We start from the raw sequence: 14,888 nt of genomic DNA on the forward strand, positions 1-14,888 counted from the left end.
GGATTTCCTCGATTTTCTCTTTCTAGAATGAGGTTTATTGATAGCAGCATCCCAAAAATTAAAAATGGATTTTCCTTCTAGATAGAGGGCCAGGGGAGAGCTGGAATCCTCCACCAGCACCAGGACAGGTGACCTCCACCAGCACCCCACAGAGGTGACTAAAGAGGACCTTACTTTTGGGCTAACATTTTACAATACATAATGCCTTAAGAAACTAGAGCACACATAAAAAAATACAGTGACCACCTCTAAGCTGGAAATACACACTTTTGTCTCATTTTGAATTAAGAAATAAATAACTTGGGAGGGAAGTAACAAGCATCATAAACCCATTCCTGTAAAGCTGCTGGGTGGTTCAGAGGTGATTGCCACGTACCAAGCTGTGCCCACAGAGGGTTGTAGGGATGGGTTTTGGCCAGCATGTCCACGCTCTGGGAAGAATGCTTCTCCAGGAAGATCCTTATGGGCGGTTGGCCATTGGGCATGACGGTGGGGACCCAGGCCAGGTGGTTAGTCAGCACTGCAGTCAGCAAAGCTGGTAAAAACCTGAAAGCAAAACGTCCAGCAATGGGGTTTTTTTCCAGGTACACACTCAGGATGTTAAACTGACAGCAGCTCTACAGTCTAGATGGATCAAGGATTGCAGAAACAGCCTGACAAAGTCAGCATAGATCATCCCTTCAGTCCTGGTTTTCAGGGACAGAAGGGGTGGCTGGACCCTCCCTCCCACCCCTGCAAAGCTCATTCTTAGAACATGCATTTAAAGTAAAATGAAATTTTTACCTCTGTGGCATCTCAGTTCCTCTGTTTGGCAATAACTACGAGACTTCCTATTTTGCAAGTTTTATGCTGTGAAACATCTCAAAACCAACTTATTCTGTTCACTATAAGAAAGCAGTGGCACTGTGTGGCCTCTGTACTCCAAGGAGATCCCAAACCCACAAGATCTGTGACTATGGATGAGAAGGAAGGCTATCACTACCAAACCTGTAAAATAGCTGGGTGCTGTGTTCTTTCACATAACTGTTGTGCAATTCCAGCACACAAGGCTGCTCCTTTCAAAAATAAACCCCCTCAAAGTTCTGTAGCTCAGCCAGAGGAGCTGTGCCCTTATGCTGGTAAAAAAAGTTTTCACTAGCTAAGAAATTAAGGCTAAAAACCTTTCTGAAAAACGTTAACTATCTGATTTATTGCAGTGATAGAGCGTGGTTTCTGCTCCGTGGAGGGAACTTCCCTTCCCAGTCAGTTTTCCTGGCAGGAGCAGGGCCCAGGAGCCTCCACACGCCAATAGATGGTGCTGGTGGCCTCAGCAGCTCAGGTGTGGGGAGGAAAACACTTAAATGCCTCAAAATAACATTATTTGAATAGTTTACAAGCATCAGGAACCCTACAGCTTCCATGCAGCCAATTCCTCACTGGAGACAGCCAAAGGAGGAGAGGAGATTTAAAACTGGATTGGAAAGGATACAGAGCATAGTTTCCTCTTGCTTCCATCACTGTAAATCTTGCTGTATTTAAAATAAAGCAAACAAACCCAAATAAAGGACCATTTAAATGTAACCAAGATATGTAGGTCTCAGAATGGCAAGGATCAGGATGGCCCAGGAAAAAAGCTTCCACTGAAGCAGGAACTGATTTTAAGGAAACACATTTGAACCCCTCACAGTTCCCTGTGGTTTCTCCCCTTGCACTGAGGCAGGAGCAGGTGGACCACACTGACCACTGGGGAGAGAAGAGATGACAAAGGCGGTGGCAGAGCTGGAGGATGGGAGCAGCAGCCCCTTCCCTGAGCCACCCCTTCCCCCCACAAAGGGAGCAAGCAGCTGCTCTGCCAGTGCCATTCCCACCCAGCACACGTCCGTGCTCGTTTTAGGACCTCACTGGAGCCAAGTGCTTTAAAAACTTCCCCTAGTCGTGCCCTGGGGAAAGGGGATGAAGTGTTGACATGAGAGTAAATTTATCAGATTCACCCCAGTTTATCAGGAACTTTCTTTCTCAGTTTTCAACACCCGCTCAGGGCCGGGGCCTGAGGCCAGAGAGGTGAGCACTGATCAGCACACCAGTGGCATTTATAATGATTTAAGGTTTAAGAGCAATTTGTGGTCAGACAGTATTACAGAAACAGCTCTTCCTGCTCATCATATGACAACTGATTCTGAAAGGTAGATTAGTGCATTTCGTAAGGTATGTTCACCCACTTCCAGACATCCACACCCATCACATGCTTCCTATGGATGTGTTTCAGATGTTCAGCCTCTACCAAGATTTAGAGGATTGTGGGGAAGCAGAAATGTAATGAGATTATTTCTTATTTCTTTTTTGTTTTAAAAAGAAGGTATTTATGGACGGCCTTTTGATTCTTTGATTGCCAGGATTTTAACAACCGATTATTTGAAATTTGGTTTGAAACAAAAAGGCACAATCACATATGGAACTGAAAAACTAAAATCCACCATACTGGTTCTTGGAAGCGTTTTCCATGAGGAAAGTGAACTCCTTCATGAAGCGATGGCAGAGCTGGTTCTTCTCGGGTGTCCCTGACATCATGGTGAGCCAGACGGGCTCCCCGATGCGGGGCATCGTGTACAGGTTGCAAATTGTCGTTCTAGAAAACAAAACCAAAACATCAGCAGGCTAAACAAACAAACAAAAAAGGAAAGGCAGAGATCCCAGCTTAAAGAATTCACTGCAATGTTTAGTTCCAGCTGTCATTTCTATCAGAAACAAAATTTCTCTCGTCCACCATCATCCAAACCATGTTGCTCGATCAATAGTAGGAATTCACCCTTCACCAGGGAGAGCTGAACCTCACAGGTTCCTCCTGCATCCACCTGAACTGATCCCAAACCCAGCAACACTCCCTGCCACAAGTCAAGAGCTGCCCTACTCTGACTGCAGAAGGAATGATTTCTTCTGTTATCTCCTTGCTTTCTCCACTTCATTCAAAACATACTTCTGCTTTATTTATGACTAGGACAAGTTTATCTATATCTGACTTATACCTGAACTTCCCCCTTGCTTTAAAAACTTGGTGTATCTCAAGGCCAAACCCACCCAAGTGTGATGTGTAGAGCAGGGGAACAGCTCACCTCTTTAGCTTTAAATAGAGAGTGTGAGAGTCAAAGTCACCCCATGGCTGTTCAGGTTACACACTCACCCACATCCTTTTTGACTCTACAGAGGACAGTAAATCTATGTTTAAAAATTTGGCTCTGCAGTAAAATACCAGATTAAAACCCCTCAGATTACTTTTAAACTCTTGAAAATCTAAACTAAATCATAGTTTAGTTTTAAGTACAAAGCCTCCATTATGACACTATGGGAACCTGTATTTTTATCATAGTAAAAATGTAAGCCCGAAAAAAACCAAAAGGACAAGGGAAATGACTGATCAATTCAAGTTTCTCCCCACTTAATGCACTACTTTTTCTAGATGAGGTATTTTTGTTTTACAAGACAAAGATTTACATTATCCCATTATCCCCAGTACCACCCCCTGATTTATAAAGATCTTCTCTGCATATCTTGGTCTCAAAATTTATGGACACTTCCAGAAGTAAAGCCATGGCTGTGCATGCCAGGCAGGCAAACACACTCGAGCAGCAGCTGCCAAATCTTCTGTGGTTTAGTGTTTAAAGTGCAACTCCCAGGAAGTGAGAGCAGCACGTCAGCAGCAGCACAGCACATCCCAGCCCTGGCAGGGGGCTCCCAGGGGAGGAAGGAGTTACCCCCCCCAGCTATTTGGCAGAGAAGCAGCTAGGTGGGGACAAGACCTTCAGAGCAGCTCCCCAGAGGGCACTGAAGGTGACTGGAGTCACCGGGGCTGCTCCAGAGGGAGGGAGGTGAGAGGGCAGTGCCATTCTCTGCCTTATTTTTTCCACCTGTGTTCACCAAATACAAAATCCATTCTGTGTGCTCACAATAGCCCAAAACAACCCTGTCTTCCTCAAAGGTTACAACTTCAGACCCTCCACTGCCACAGGCATGATGAGAACACCAGAAAGCAGCCAGTGGGCTGGAGAGAGGGACAGCTGAGTTACCTTTGCACTGCCCAGCCCTCAGAGGCTTTGCTGGCTGCTGGGTCACTGCTCCATGTTACCCTCTGCTCCTGGTCCTCTCCTGGGAGGAAAGCCCAGCCTGGTGACAGACTGGGCACAAAGTCCTGCCAGACTGGACACGAGTGGGGCACCAGCACTGCCACATGCAGGGGACAGGGGGTCTCTGGCAGCACAGGGGCTTGGGGCACTGGGATTTCATTCCTCTGCAGGAGCAAACTGGGACTAGGGATGGGATTATTAAGGGAAAGCTTTCTGTTCACAGCTCATTAACTGGAGTGGATGTTAAAGAGGCCCCAAGAAAAGGAGAAACCCCAAGTCCAGGGACTTCAAAGCTCAAAACAAGTCTCAAGACCTATACCCCCCAGACACAGCTGACCTGAGAAGCTGAAGATAAACAGCACAACTTAACGTAAAATACAGCTTATTTCTCCTTCCTACGCAAACTAACCCGAGCCAAGCCTCTTGCAGCTCGGCTGTTTTGAAAAAAGAAACTACTTCTATACTAAAACCAACATATTAAAATATTTGTTTTCGTTGAAAAGATAGCCCAAGTCTTGTGATTCGTTATTTACTATTCTGGTAACCCTGGCTGCATCTGCAGCTGATAGTGTTTCCTCCGAGCCAGATCAGATTGCCCTGGCCCCTGGCCAGCAGGCATGTGACTGCAGTGCAGGGAACCCTCCATGCCAGCGCAGGCAGCAATGGCACAGAGACCAAGGGCAAGGATTAACTGCTTCCCAGCTCTGCAGACACCCAGGGAAACGCTCCCCTGCCAGTAAGGAAAGGGCAAAACCGAAAACAAAACAAAACATAAAAACCCGAGAAACCCTCCCTGAACACTACAGTGAAGTTAAATGGATTTAAAAAACAACAACCATTACAAACCCAGTTGGCCCCTCTCCTCTCAGCCATCTGCAGCAGGAGCCCCCTCCCCTCCCTCACCGCCCCCACACACCAGCGAGGGAAAGTTCAGTTAATGAGAGACTCTGCTCTTTTGAGGGTTCCAGTGCATTTAAATGGGTTTATATTTGGAAACGCCTCCGGGAGGCTGAACTCCAGCCCGGAGCTTACAGGCACCTCAGCCCCAGCACTGCAGCACCGGGCACAGGGGCCAGGGAGCCCCTCAGGAAACACCTTCACACCCCACGGGGCAGGAGAGCCAACTGCCAAGCGGAAAGGAGCCCTGAGCAAAGCCCTCCTCAGCCCCTCTGGGGTCTGCCCCAGCGGGCACAGATGGCACCGAGGCGAGCAGCCCTGCTCCTGCAGACACGATGGCACAGCACGGCTGCTCCTGCCTCACCCTCACCCACACACACCCCAAACCACCCTGGCCTTGGGCCCGGATTTCAGTACCAGTCTGAGACATCTTTCCCTGGTGCTGTGCAAACCAAACGAGGCAGACAGCTCCTCACGGATGAGAGCATCCTGCTGCAACCCCTTCCTCCCCGAGGAAAGCACACGGACCCCCAGCCCTGTGCCCCCAGAGCTGCTCTGCTATTTAGGAGCCGCAACACAACGGCAAAGAAAAAACACCAGCGGCTTATAAAGCTTAATTCACATGCATTTGCTCCCTATCCTCATTTCTTCCTTCCAAAGATGGCTTTTCCTTAAAAAGGAGCAAGTAAACAAAGGCAATCCCCACTGCAGGGAGTGCAGGAGCAGGGGAGCCCCCGCGACTCCGTGCCCGTGCTGGCACCACCGAGCAGAACACACCAGTCAGTTCACAGCAGCATAAGCTGCTTAAAAATTACTGGCAGAAAATAGGATCAAATCTGTCTGCCAGAAAGCAGAGAGAGGTGTTTCCCCAGGCCCCGAGATCAGGGTTTCCTTGCCAGCCTGCGTCTGTGCCACACAGGTATTAGTCAGATGCATAATCTGCGTTATCAATGTGCTGCGCCGGCCTCGGGGACTGGGGGAGCCGAAATGTTTATGCAAGTACAGTAGCTTATTTCATAAGTCATGTGTCTGCACAGCTGACATCCACAGAGAGTTCTAAGCCTCTAAGTCAGGTGTTAATAGCTAAACCCATCAGTGCTTTAGAAAATTAAAAATTGCTGTAAAGTGACTAATGATGTGAGGGTAGGCCTGGAGCTGGGCACCAAATCGATGGCAAATTTATCAACAGCATCCATTTGCAGAGGCAGCCTAGGCCTTCCAGAGAAGGCAGCTTTGGTTTTCCCTACGTGAGACAACAAAAGCAAAGCAAGGGTCTGTTCTGCTGTCTTTTCTTCTCCCCCTCTATCCTCCAGTAGCAGCAGATAAATGCCTGCTGACCCTGCAGGCAGCTCCTTACAATTTCTGTTGCAGGTAGTGGGGTGACCTCCAACCACAGCCCCTTTCCTGCACACTCCCTCCTCCCTTCTCTGATCAGCACAGCAGCACATCCCCCGTGCCCCACTCATCTGAGGTTATTCTGATCACCAGACTGCACATCAGCTACTCTTGGGCACCTCTGAAAATGTGGGGGGTTTAAAGAAAAACAAACAAACAAACAAGATTCTCCTTTAAAGCCACCCCAAAACCAACCAGACTGCAATGAGTTAAACCAGCACGGGATTACATTTTAGAATCACCAACCCACTGAAGTCAGCACCCTTCTTCCCTCCAGCACAGTTTGCTAAGAGGGCAGGAATCAACACAAGTCTCAGGTTCACCAAAGGACTCGCTCCTGACTTCCCCGTGACTTCAGTGGGAAAGCAGACGCCTAAAGAGATAATAGTGTCCTAAATGGGTTTGCTGAACCTGTGCCAAAGCATCTTTGCATCCAGCCTGCAGTATTTAAATATGCTTCTTGCTTCTTACCAGACACATCCTGCATGGCTTTGAAAAGCAAGGGGCTCTTGCCTGCCACAGAAATGGGGATGTCACAGGGGTACAAGGACCCTGCCTGGGCTGGGGGCACCGGCTGCTGCCCACCTCTGAATGCAGTCCCTTAAAAAAGCCAACAAAACCCAGAATTGCCAAAGGCTGCTGCCCCAGGAAATTCATTTCCATGAAATTAAACTGGATTTAATTTACCTCGTTACACTATTAAGGAGTAATATTTATATCACCATGGAAACCTCTGCATAAAACTGGTGGTTGGACACATGCTCCTAGTGCTGGTTATGCAAGGGCTGTGTCATGGGAATGATCCCAGCTCCTGGTGTGCAGGAGAGTGCCAATCTGCACCTTCCTCCTCAGCCTGTCCACAGCACCCTTCCTCATCCCATCCCAGCTCCACGCTGCTGAGCTCCCCTCCAGCAGGAAAAGCCAGCATGGGGGATTTGGCTTGTGTTTTCAGGGTTATTTTTCCTACTTTTGACTCGGGATAAGTGCCCCTCCCCAGCCCTCTGGAACTGTTTAACTTGGAAGGACAAAGGAGAACGGGCAAAGTCCGCTGAAGGTATCTTGAGGAAGAATGTTTTGGGGGAAGATTTGGGCAAACAGCTGGGGAGGTGGTGAAAGAGAGGGTGGGAAGGCAGAGAAATGGCTCGGGGGGAGAGCAGGGAGGAGAGGCAGAGCAGAGCTGGGGGAGCAGAGAACCACGGTGGCTGCTCCCAGTTGCTGAACTCGTCTCAGGCCCCTGGGCAGGATCAGCGGCTCCCAGTCACGAGCTCTCTCTGCTCCCTCTCTTGGCACAGCTGATCCCATCCACCTCTCACCGCAGGCCCACGTGCTCCCTCTTCCCTGCCTCCTGTCCCTACAGAACATATCCTCTGCCCTTCCTTGTGACTGCCTGGAGCTTCTAAAAAAAATAAAAAAATATACTGTGCCTTCATCCTGCAGCACCACCTAATCCATGGCATTCAGGTAGTACGTGGAATTGTAGCAAAGCAAGTGAACCCTCAGGATCCTTCACTGTTAGTAAAATACATCCTGATGTCAGGATTTTCTTTTTATAACATCAGAGCACTGTCTTCAATAATGTCTCTAAAAAGTAGCTCTACAGTGGTTGTAAAAGGAAGTACCCTGCCACTCCCATCTGAGAGGAGATGAATCACTCAAAACAGATGGATTTCATCTTAATTCCCTCCCCCCCCATGACTTCAACTATGGAAAGAAAATACAGCTAAATGCCAGGGATGTGCTTATCTGTGTTACTTTGTATATTAACTGTTGAACAGAGAGGCTGCAGGTACTGATAGCCAGAGATTACAGAGCTGCATTTTACTGTGGGAAAAGACAGCTCTCCTTGTTCCTACCTGGTTATCTGAAATACCTTTAGAGTACAATTTAGAGTGGGGTGGGCTTTGCTCACACATCAGGAAAATACACACTAAGGTGGATTTCCCAAACATGGCTTTGCAATGCTTTTCCCCTTCTCAACGGATCAGAAAAGATAATTTAAGAGGTCACTGTGAGCTCCATTACCACCTAAAGCACAGAAAACATTGATCATCTGTGTCCTGTTCACACCAGGCCCTGATGGATACACACACTTGGCAAAATCTGAAAACACAAACAGGTCAGAATGGCTTGGTATCACCAATCCTTCGCCGTACTTACACTTGCAGGAGACTTTACACATTGTAAGTTACTTATCCTGCACTAAGAAGGTCCTCCTAAAACAGACTCTGCTTTTGAAGGAACAGACACAAAAGGCAGAAGTCACACTGCTCACCTGAATTCATTAAGGGCATCCACAATCCTGTTATAGGCCAGACTCCGCTGGCTGGCATCAGCTGATCTCCGGCTCATTTTCATAGCCTTGAAAGCAATCATTAAACAGATGAGTAACACAGAGCTTCAGAAGCACAGAAAATGGAAAACAAAGTCATGTGTTTGCCTCTATCTTCCATGCAACTGGTCATGCAAAAACATTAGTTAAGTGATAAAATGATGGTACAAGTGCCAGCTTTCCTATCTGAGGGAAGACAGGTGAGGCACATTTGCAGCTTCTGCTTCTTCTGTGCATTTCATCATTTAAGGCACAGGAGTCAAAGTTTTGACTGCAGTGATGCAATTCCTACACCCAAGAGCAAGTTGATCCCACCTTTTGTAACAAGCAACAGGAGTTAGGAATTAAATCTGACAGGGCTGGGGGAACACAGAGTAGTACAAGGGCAAGAATCCAAAGCGAGAGTGTTTACCTGTTCTATTGCACTCTTCAGTTTGTTCATGTGACTCTCAAAAAGAGGGAAGTGGGAGAAGAAGAACTCGTTGAATTTGTTGTTTTCATCTTCATCTCTTGAGAGTGAAAAAATAACCCCAATTGCTATCTTTTTCTTCCTAACAATTCCCGGGCTTGGACCAGAGCTGTCATCTGACAAGTTGAAACTTTCATCCATGGACCTTGGAGCATGAAAAAAAGAGAAAGTTAATGTAATCCACTGATAAAGCTGTACCTTGGTTTGCTGTGTAATTCAGTTCTTGAACACTTAACTTCAACAAACACCTTTTGTTTGCATGTGTTGTCAAATCATCACCTTTGACAACATCCACTTTGTGATTTTTTACAAGCAGCCATTAACTGATCCTGCAATCACAGAAGCTGGAACCGGATTGAAAGTGTTTGTGGGATCAGAATATGGTATTCTAGTTCTCTCCCATCTCTGCCAAGAATTTGTGTTGTGAGTAGGATTTTAGGGCCTCTTATCCTCAAAAATACAGCCTACAGATTTACATGCTGCTGAAGGCTTTCCAGTCAGTGCAAAACAATGAATTGCATGAGGAAAACAGAGACTAAAAAAGATCAGCCCGACTTACACCTCTGTCAATACCCCACGGAGAGCAGCAGCGAGCGCAGATGTACATATGCAAGAGCAGAATCAAGCTGACAACGGGGGAAAATGTATGGGCAGCAACCAGCATTTGAATTCCCAGCTCACCATCGAGGGAAGACCCCGTTCTCCAAGCTGGTAGTCTGGCTGCGACGCCAACGCCGCTGGTAGCTGCTAGCACAGCTTTTGTTAAACGAGGAGCCCGGGGATGGGAACGGAGTGATCAGCAGACTGCTAAGAGATGCTGCAAAGAACAAGAGGAATAAATAAAAATCTCTCCTCAGAAGAAAGAACATTTGGAAAATAACACCAGCAGCTAGATGAAGCCTCTCAAGATATACCCGTGTTGCTTCTCGGGTGCTTTCTCTTTTGCTTATCTGTGTTTCTTATCTAAAAATAAGCAGTTTATAATGACATTAACGAGCCATACAAGCATTACGAGGGTGGCACAGTCCTGCAGTTTTACATAAGAAGCAACACACAGGCTGTACCTTGCTCAGCAACCTGAGTATTGGGAAATAAATTCTTTGTGGAAAGGAGTAATGTTGATGACATCCTTCCAATCCTAACCCCAGTGCCCAACATCCCGAATTTTAAGGGAGGAGAGGGGTGTTTTCAAGGCGAATTCATGTTTTAATGTCACTGTCAGGGAATCACAAAGTCCCAAACTGGTTTGGGTTGGAAGGGATCTTAAAGCTCATCTTGTTCCAACCCCTTCCACTAGACCAGGCTGCTCAGGGCCCATCCATCGTGGCCTCCCTGATTTGGAAAGGAGATGACAGCAAGTATTGTTTAGAAATGCTGCAAGCTCATTTCAATAATTAATCTGCTTTGCTTTAATAATTGGCCCTGCTGTCAGGTTACCTGTGAGGTGCCTGAAGCACCATTTGTTCCTGTACAGAGAGGCATCATTAATGTTACACAGAACAAGCCAGAACAATCCCATTTCAGCACTATTTGCTGATGTGCAGAGATCCCAGTGACCAACATTACTGAGTCTTTCTGGAGTGAAGGGGGTTAACCCACGGAGCTGCCATTACCAGATCTTGCTATACCGCTGTCTCTGTCCTCATTCTGCTCCCTCCCAGGCATATCCATAGGGTTGCTATGAACTGTAAAACAAGGAATACCAATTAGCAGGGGAATATACAGTTCCTTTCTTGTTTGCAGATCTCCATGTAATTAATGAAACAAAAACATGCTCATTAATTCAGATCAACAGCACTGCACAAGGCCATCACCAAGAAAGGCTGCTTAGCTGAACAAGCCAAAACACTTATCTGAGAAGCCTGTATGTGTTTTTCTCCAGTCCATACACCTATTTTAGTGCAAACTGAAACTGGTACACTTTATTTCTTTACACAGATAATTTTCAATGAAATTTTAATGTACCAAGAGGATGTTGGTCCCACTGGTAGTACTCAGTGTATGTTCAAAAAACCACCAAAACCCAAAATGAACACAACCATTCATATACCAGCTTTCTCAGGTATTATAAATGTAATTTCATAAGGATTTTCAATGCTGTCTTGAAGAAAATAATACTTTTGAGTTGTGAGCAGTGCATTGGTTGTTCAACTAAGCCAAAAGCTGTCCAGATTCAGAGTCTGTGTACACACAAGATCAAAAATGTCTCAGGCTCAATGGTCTTTAAATGTGATATATTTTACAAATGTGTGTGTGAAATAAAACTACTCAGCCATGGAAATAAGACCCAGCCACTAAAAGCAAGAAATGTCCATTTTGAGTGAATCTAGGTTAGCTTTAGTTTTTACAGTTTAGTTGAAACCAGTCCAGATTAAAATAGCTTGACACCATTGTGAAATATTATTTCCAGAAATACGAAACCCATATTAAAATATATAAGTTTCCAAAACAAAGCAACACAAACAACCCCAAAGAGGACTATTAAATGCCTGTTGTCCTCGGGGGATTTAAGGAACGTATCCAAAAAGGTAAGAGAGCAACCATCACTGTCCATTTTGTATTTTAAAAAAAATAAAAAAATAAAAAAAATCTTATTTCCAGGGCTGAACTACAAATGCCCCCCCAGTTTGTCACCCAGCTAGACTAGCCCACAGCACACAGCACACTGCAAACCTGCAAAGAAAGAGGCGCTCCGGATGAGGCGGAGCGGACCTTGCTCTGAGAATGCCCGCCTGGGGCTGCAAAGCTGGGAAAGACCTACACGGCAAAACGTAAAATACACATGAGAGAATGAGGTTAGTAAAGCAGAACAGTCCCTAGGGAGGGGGCCAGGGCAGGGAGAAGATATGAGCCAACATAAATGCAGAGTAACGTAGGCAGAGAACAGCTCTGAGGCCTGACAAGAATGCTGGTGTGAGGGTAAGTCCTGCAGTTGGACGGCACAGTACTTATAGAATTAACATAATAGACCCAGCTTTCCAGTGTCTCCCATACAAGGATGAGGTTTCTCAAAAGGGCTTTTTTTTTTAAGGTTGAAAAATGATTAATTTATGCAGGCTCAAAGCCTAACTTGATCACAAACAGGAGATTCATCATGGAGTATAATGTTTGTTTTAACATCCACAGTGGTGGGGTGGCTGGGAACACTGGTGCTGAAGAGGAGAGGGGAAGGGGGAGAAGGCAGGCAGGAATTCATCTTAGTAGAACCAACAGAAAATTATGGGCTGAAGTAGTTGTTGTGAGAACAGTCAGTACATCAGTTGAGTGAAACGATCACACAGAAAATAAATGTTAGCAGTCTCAGTAGTTCATTTTAAAATACTGGGTTGTAGATATACCAAGAAAACAGTGTATTTACTGTACACAAAGTCAGGAAAAGCACTTTAATGAGTTAATTGCCAGTCCCTCTCCTACATGTGAAGCAAATGCCCACTCAAAGTTTTCGGATTATACAAAACATGAAGGCTGCACCTCAAAGCTCCCTTCCATTCTCTCAGGCCTTCACTCATTAAAGAGAACACATGACCAGAGCTGCTGGTTTGTTTTTTCAACCAGTGTATCTAAAAAAAGCACGTTGTAAATAGTTCCCAACCAAAACACACAGACCCTTCTCCTGCCACAGGTGAGTCAGGAGCTGCTGAGCACAGTTGTTAGAAACGCTGCAGTTACAGATTAACTCCTTTTTCCACTTTGCCCAGGGTTCCCTCTGTGCTTAAATGGGAACTGTAAACAAACACTGCTGAAAATTTGTGCAGCTCAATCACAAAGAAAACTTCAGCATCCTCTCCTTGCAGGAAACCTCGTGCCTCTTGCCACACACCCTTGCTCCGAGGTGCCCACACCTCCTGGGCAGCTCTCAGGGCAGCCACTGGGCTGCTTGGAGGGGAAGAGTCACCCTCACCTCAGAGCTGGACATGGGTGGCACTGCCTACACCTGAATCACATTGAGTCCTCTCCTATCTGAATTGGAATTTGCAGTTTAGATCTCTCTGGTGATACAGCAAACTTTTGCCAAGCACAAAACACAGCAAACCCTAAAAGTAGGGGCACCTCATGCACTGTGAAAAATCACAATTGAAGTCTGAAAGGAATAGTGAATATTAAGAAAAATGCCACCTTTTAAACTATCCTGACCTAGTGAATTCAGGAACCATTTAATAGATAAAAGGTTCTTGCAACTTTAATTGGCTTCCCTTATAGAGGGACTATTGGGAATGACTTTAATGAGGTATACAGCTCATGAGCCTGAAAAGCATTTAAGCCCATGCCTAGGAGCAGTCTTATCAAAGTCAGTGTGAAGGAGAGAAGTAAACACTCTCAAGAATTAGGACCACATCAAAGTCAGAAACCCAGTTAAGAGTAACACAGTCATCAAAAATCCACTCCTTACTTCCAACCCTATAAAAGCATATTTTACATACAGCAGTATTCTGGAAAGCAATTCTAAAAAGAAGCCCCTTATTCTACCTACAACAGACATTTGCTTGGAGAGTCAACAATGAAAATGAAGGGACAGGGAGGACGTGCTATAGAGCCATGAATCAGGTGGCTACTGCTGGAACGAAGCACTGAAGTCCAGTATCTCTACTGTCATCTCAACTGCTCCCAAAGGGAAGAGCCAAGACCTTCCCCTCTTTGTTATCTAATGTTCATGGGGCCTCCACCCACAGCCCTTCCACGAGGCTGAGAACCAAGGATGCCAGATGGCTTCTCAACACTGCTTAACTCCCATGGCCAGACAGAGGAGAGAACACAAAGATACTCTGTCTAATCTGATCCAAAGCTGCAGCACAGCTGTGCAAGGTTAACTGAGACTCGGAGGAAACACGTGGCCACACGTGCTCAGGTGGGCAGAGTACAGAGCAGAATGAGAATTATTAACGAAAATAAAACTGGGGAGCTGAGCCAGGCACAATCAATCCTGCCTGACCTGAGACGTGCTGCTCAGGACGTTCTACACAATGTTATTTTCCAACATTTTCTGTATTTGCACTGAAGTATGTCTAAATATTTCTATTTAGAAATATATACAGCTGTGTATACTGAACTACTGCTAATTCCCAGAACAGTCTGATTCATTCTCCTCCAAACTTCACCAATATTAATTTTCTATTGCATCTTTAGCTTTTTTTTATGTGATTCTCTTTAAAAGACTTGCATATTCTAGAATCTATGATTACTCAATTAAAGATATCAGCAAATAAAATTTGTTTGTAATTACCTATATTCCCAAGAAGTCCATTCATAATTGTACTGTGGTCAGGCTTTAATGTATTGCTGTCTTGATTAATGAACTCAAGACTGTCCTGCAACCTATAATAAATATAAAACATACAACAAAACCAGTGATTTGCATTTCAGTAGAACAAAATGTTAGTTCATTATAGCCTGAATGGAACAGACAAAGTAAGAACACAGGCTTCCACTAGGAAAAGCTTTCAGAGCCTAAGCCATGTTCTCAGGTGGGTCAGTTAACACACAGAAAACTAAACTCTGAAGCCAGATATTTTTGTAACACCTTTTTCTTCATCTTGGACTGAATTTCCCCCGTTGCAGGCACTTCTGTACCTTACAACATCAAGCTTCCCCATACCAGCACGGAAGGAATGGTTCATTCATTCACTGAGAGCAAACTGAGGTGAAGACAACTGTGAGGGGAAGGTGAGGACGCTACTGACAGGATGTAACAAGAAGTTACTTT

General features: G+C 45.6%; 2 protein-coding genes across 4 annotated transcripts in view; both read right to left on the reverse strand.

The window, feature by feature from the left end:
• Nucleotides 1–14,888, reverse strand: part of MEIKIN (meiotic kinetochore factor) — a 144,919-nt gene that overhangs the window by 76,629 nt on the left and 53,402 nt on the right. The window lies entirely within an intron of this gene.
• The window catches only part of FNIP1 (folliculin interacting protein 1), a 64,120-nt gene that overhangs the window by 9,242 nt on the left and 39,990 nt on the right, over nucleotides 1–14,888 (reverse strand). For 2 of the 3 annotated variants that reach the window (XM_051794035.1, XM_051794036.1), the window contains exons 6-13: nucleotides 14,409–14,500; nucleotides 11,861–11,944; nucleotides 10,801–10,872; nucleotides 9,869–10,004; nucleotides 9,131–9,332; nucleotides 8,662–8,747; nucleotides 2,459–2,605; nucleotides 377–546 (exon numbers count right to left, since the gene is read on the reverse strand). In XM_051794035.1, the coding sequence (XP_051649995.1) occupies nucleotides 377–546; nucleotides 2,459–2,605; nucleotides 8,662–8,747; nucleotides 9,131–9,332; nucleotides 9,869–10,004; nucleotides 10,801–10,872; nucleotides 11,861–11,944; nucleotides 14,409–14,500 (989 nt within the window). The remainder of the gene's footprint in view (nucleotides 1–376; nucleotides 547–2,458; nucleotides 2,606–8,661; nucleotides 8,748–9,130; nucleotides 9,333–9,868; nucleotides 10,005–10,800; nucleotides 10,873–11,860; nucleotides 11,945–14,408; nucleotides 14,501–14,888) is intronic. The other variant, XM_051794037.1, reaches the window with a different exon arrangement.

The sequence above is a fragment of the Manacus candei genome, unplaced genomic scaffold, assembly GCF_025592945.1.
Source record: "Manacus candei isolate 608988 ecotype Guabito, Panama unplaced genomic scaffold, ASM2559294v1 h1tg000037l, whole genome shotgun sequence".
NCBI lineage: Eukaryota > Metazoa > Chordata > Aves > Passeriformes > Pipridae > Manacus > Manacus candei.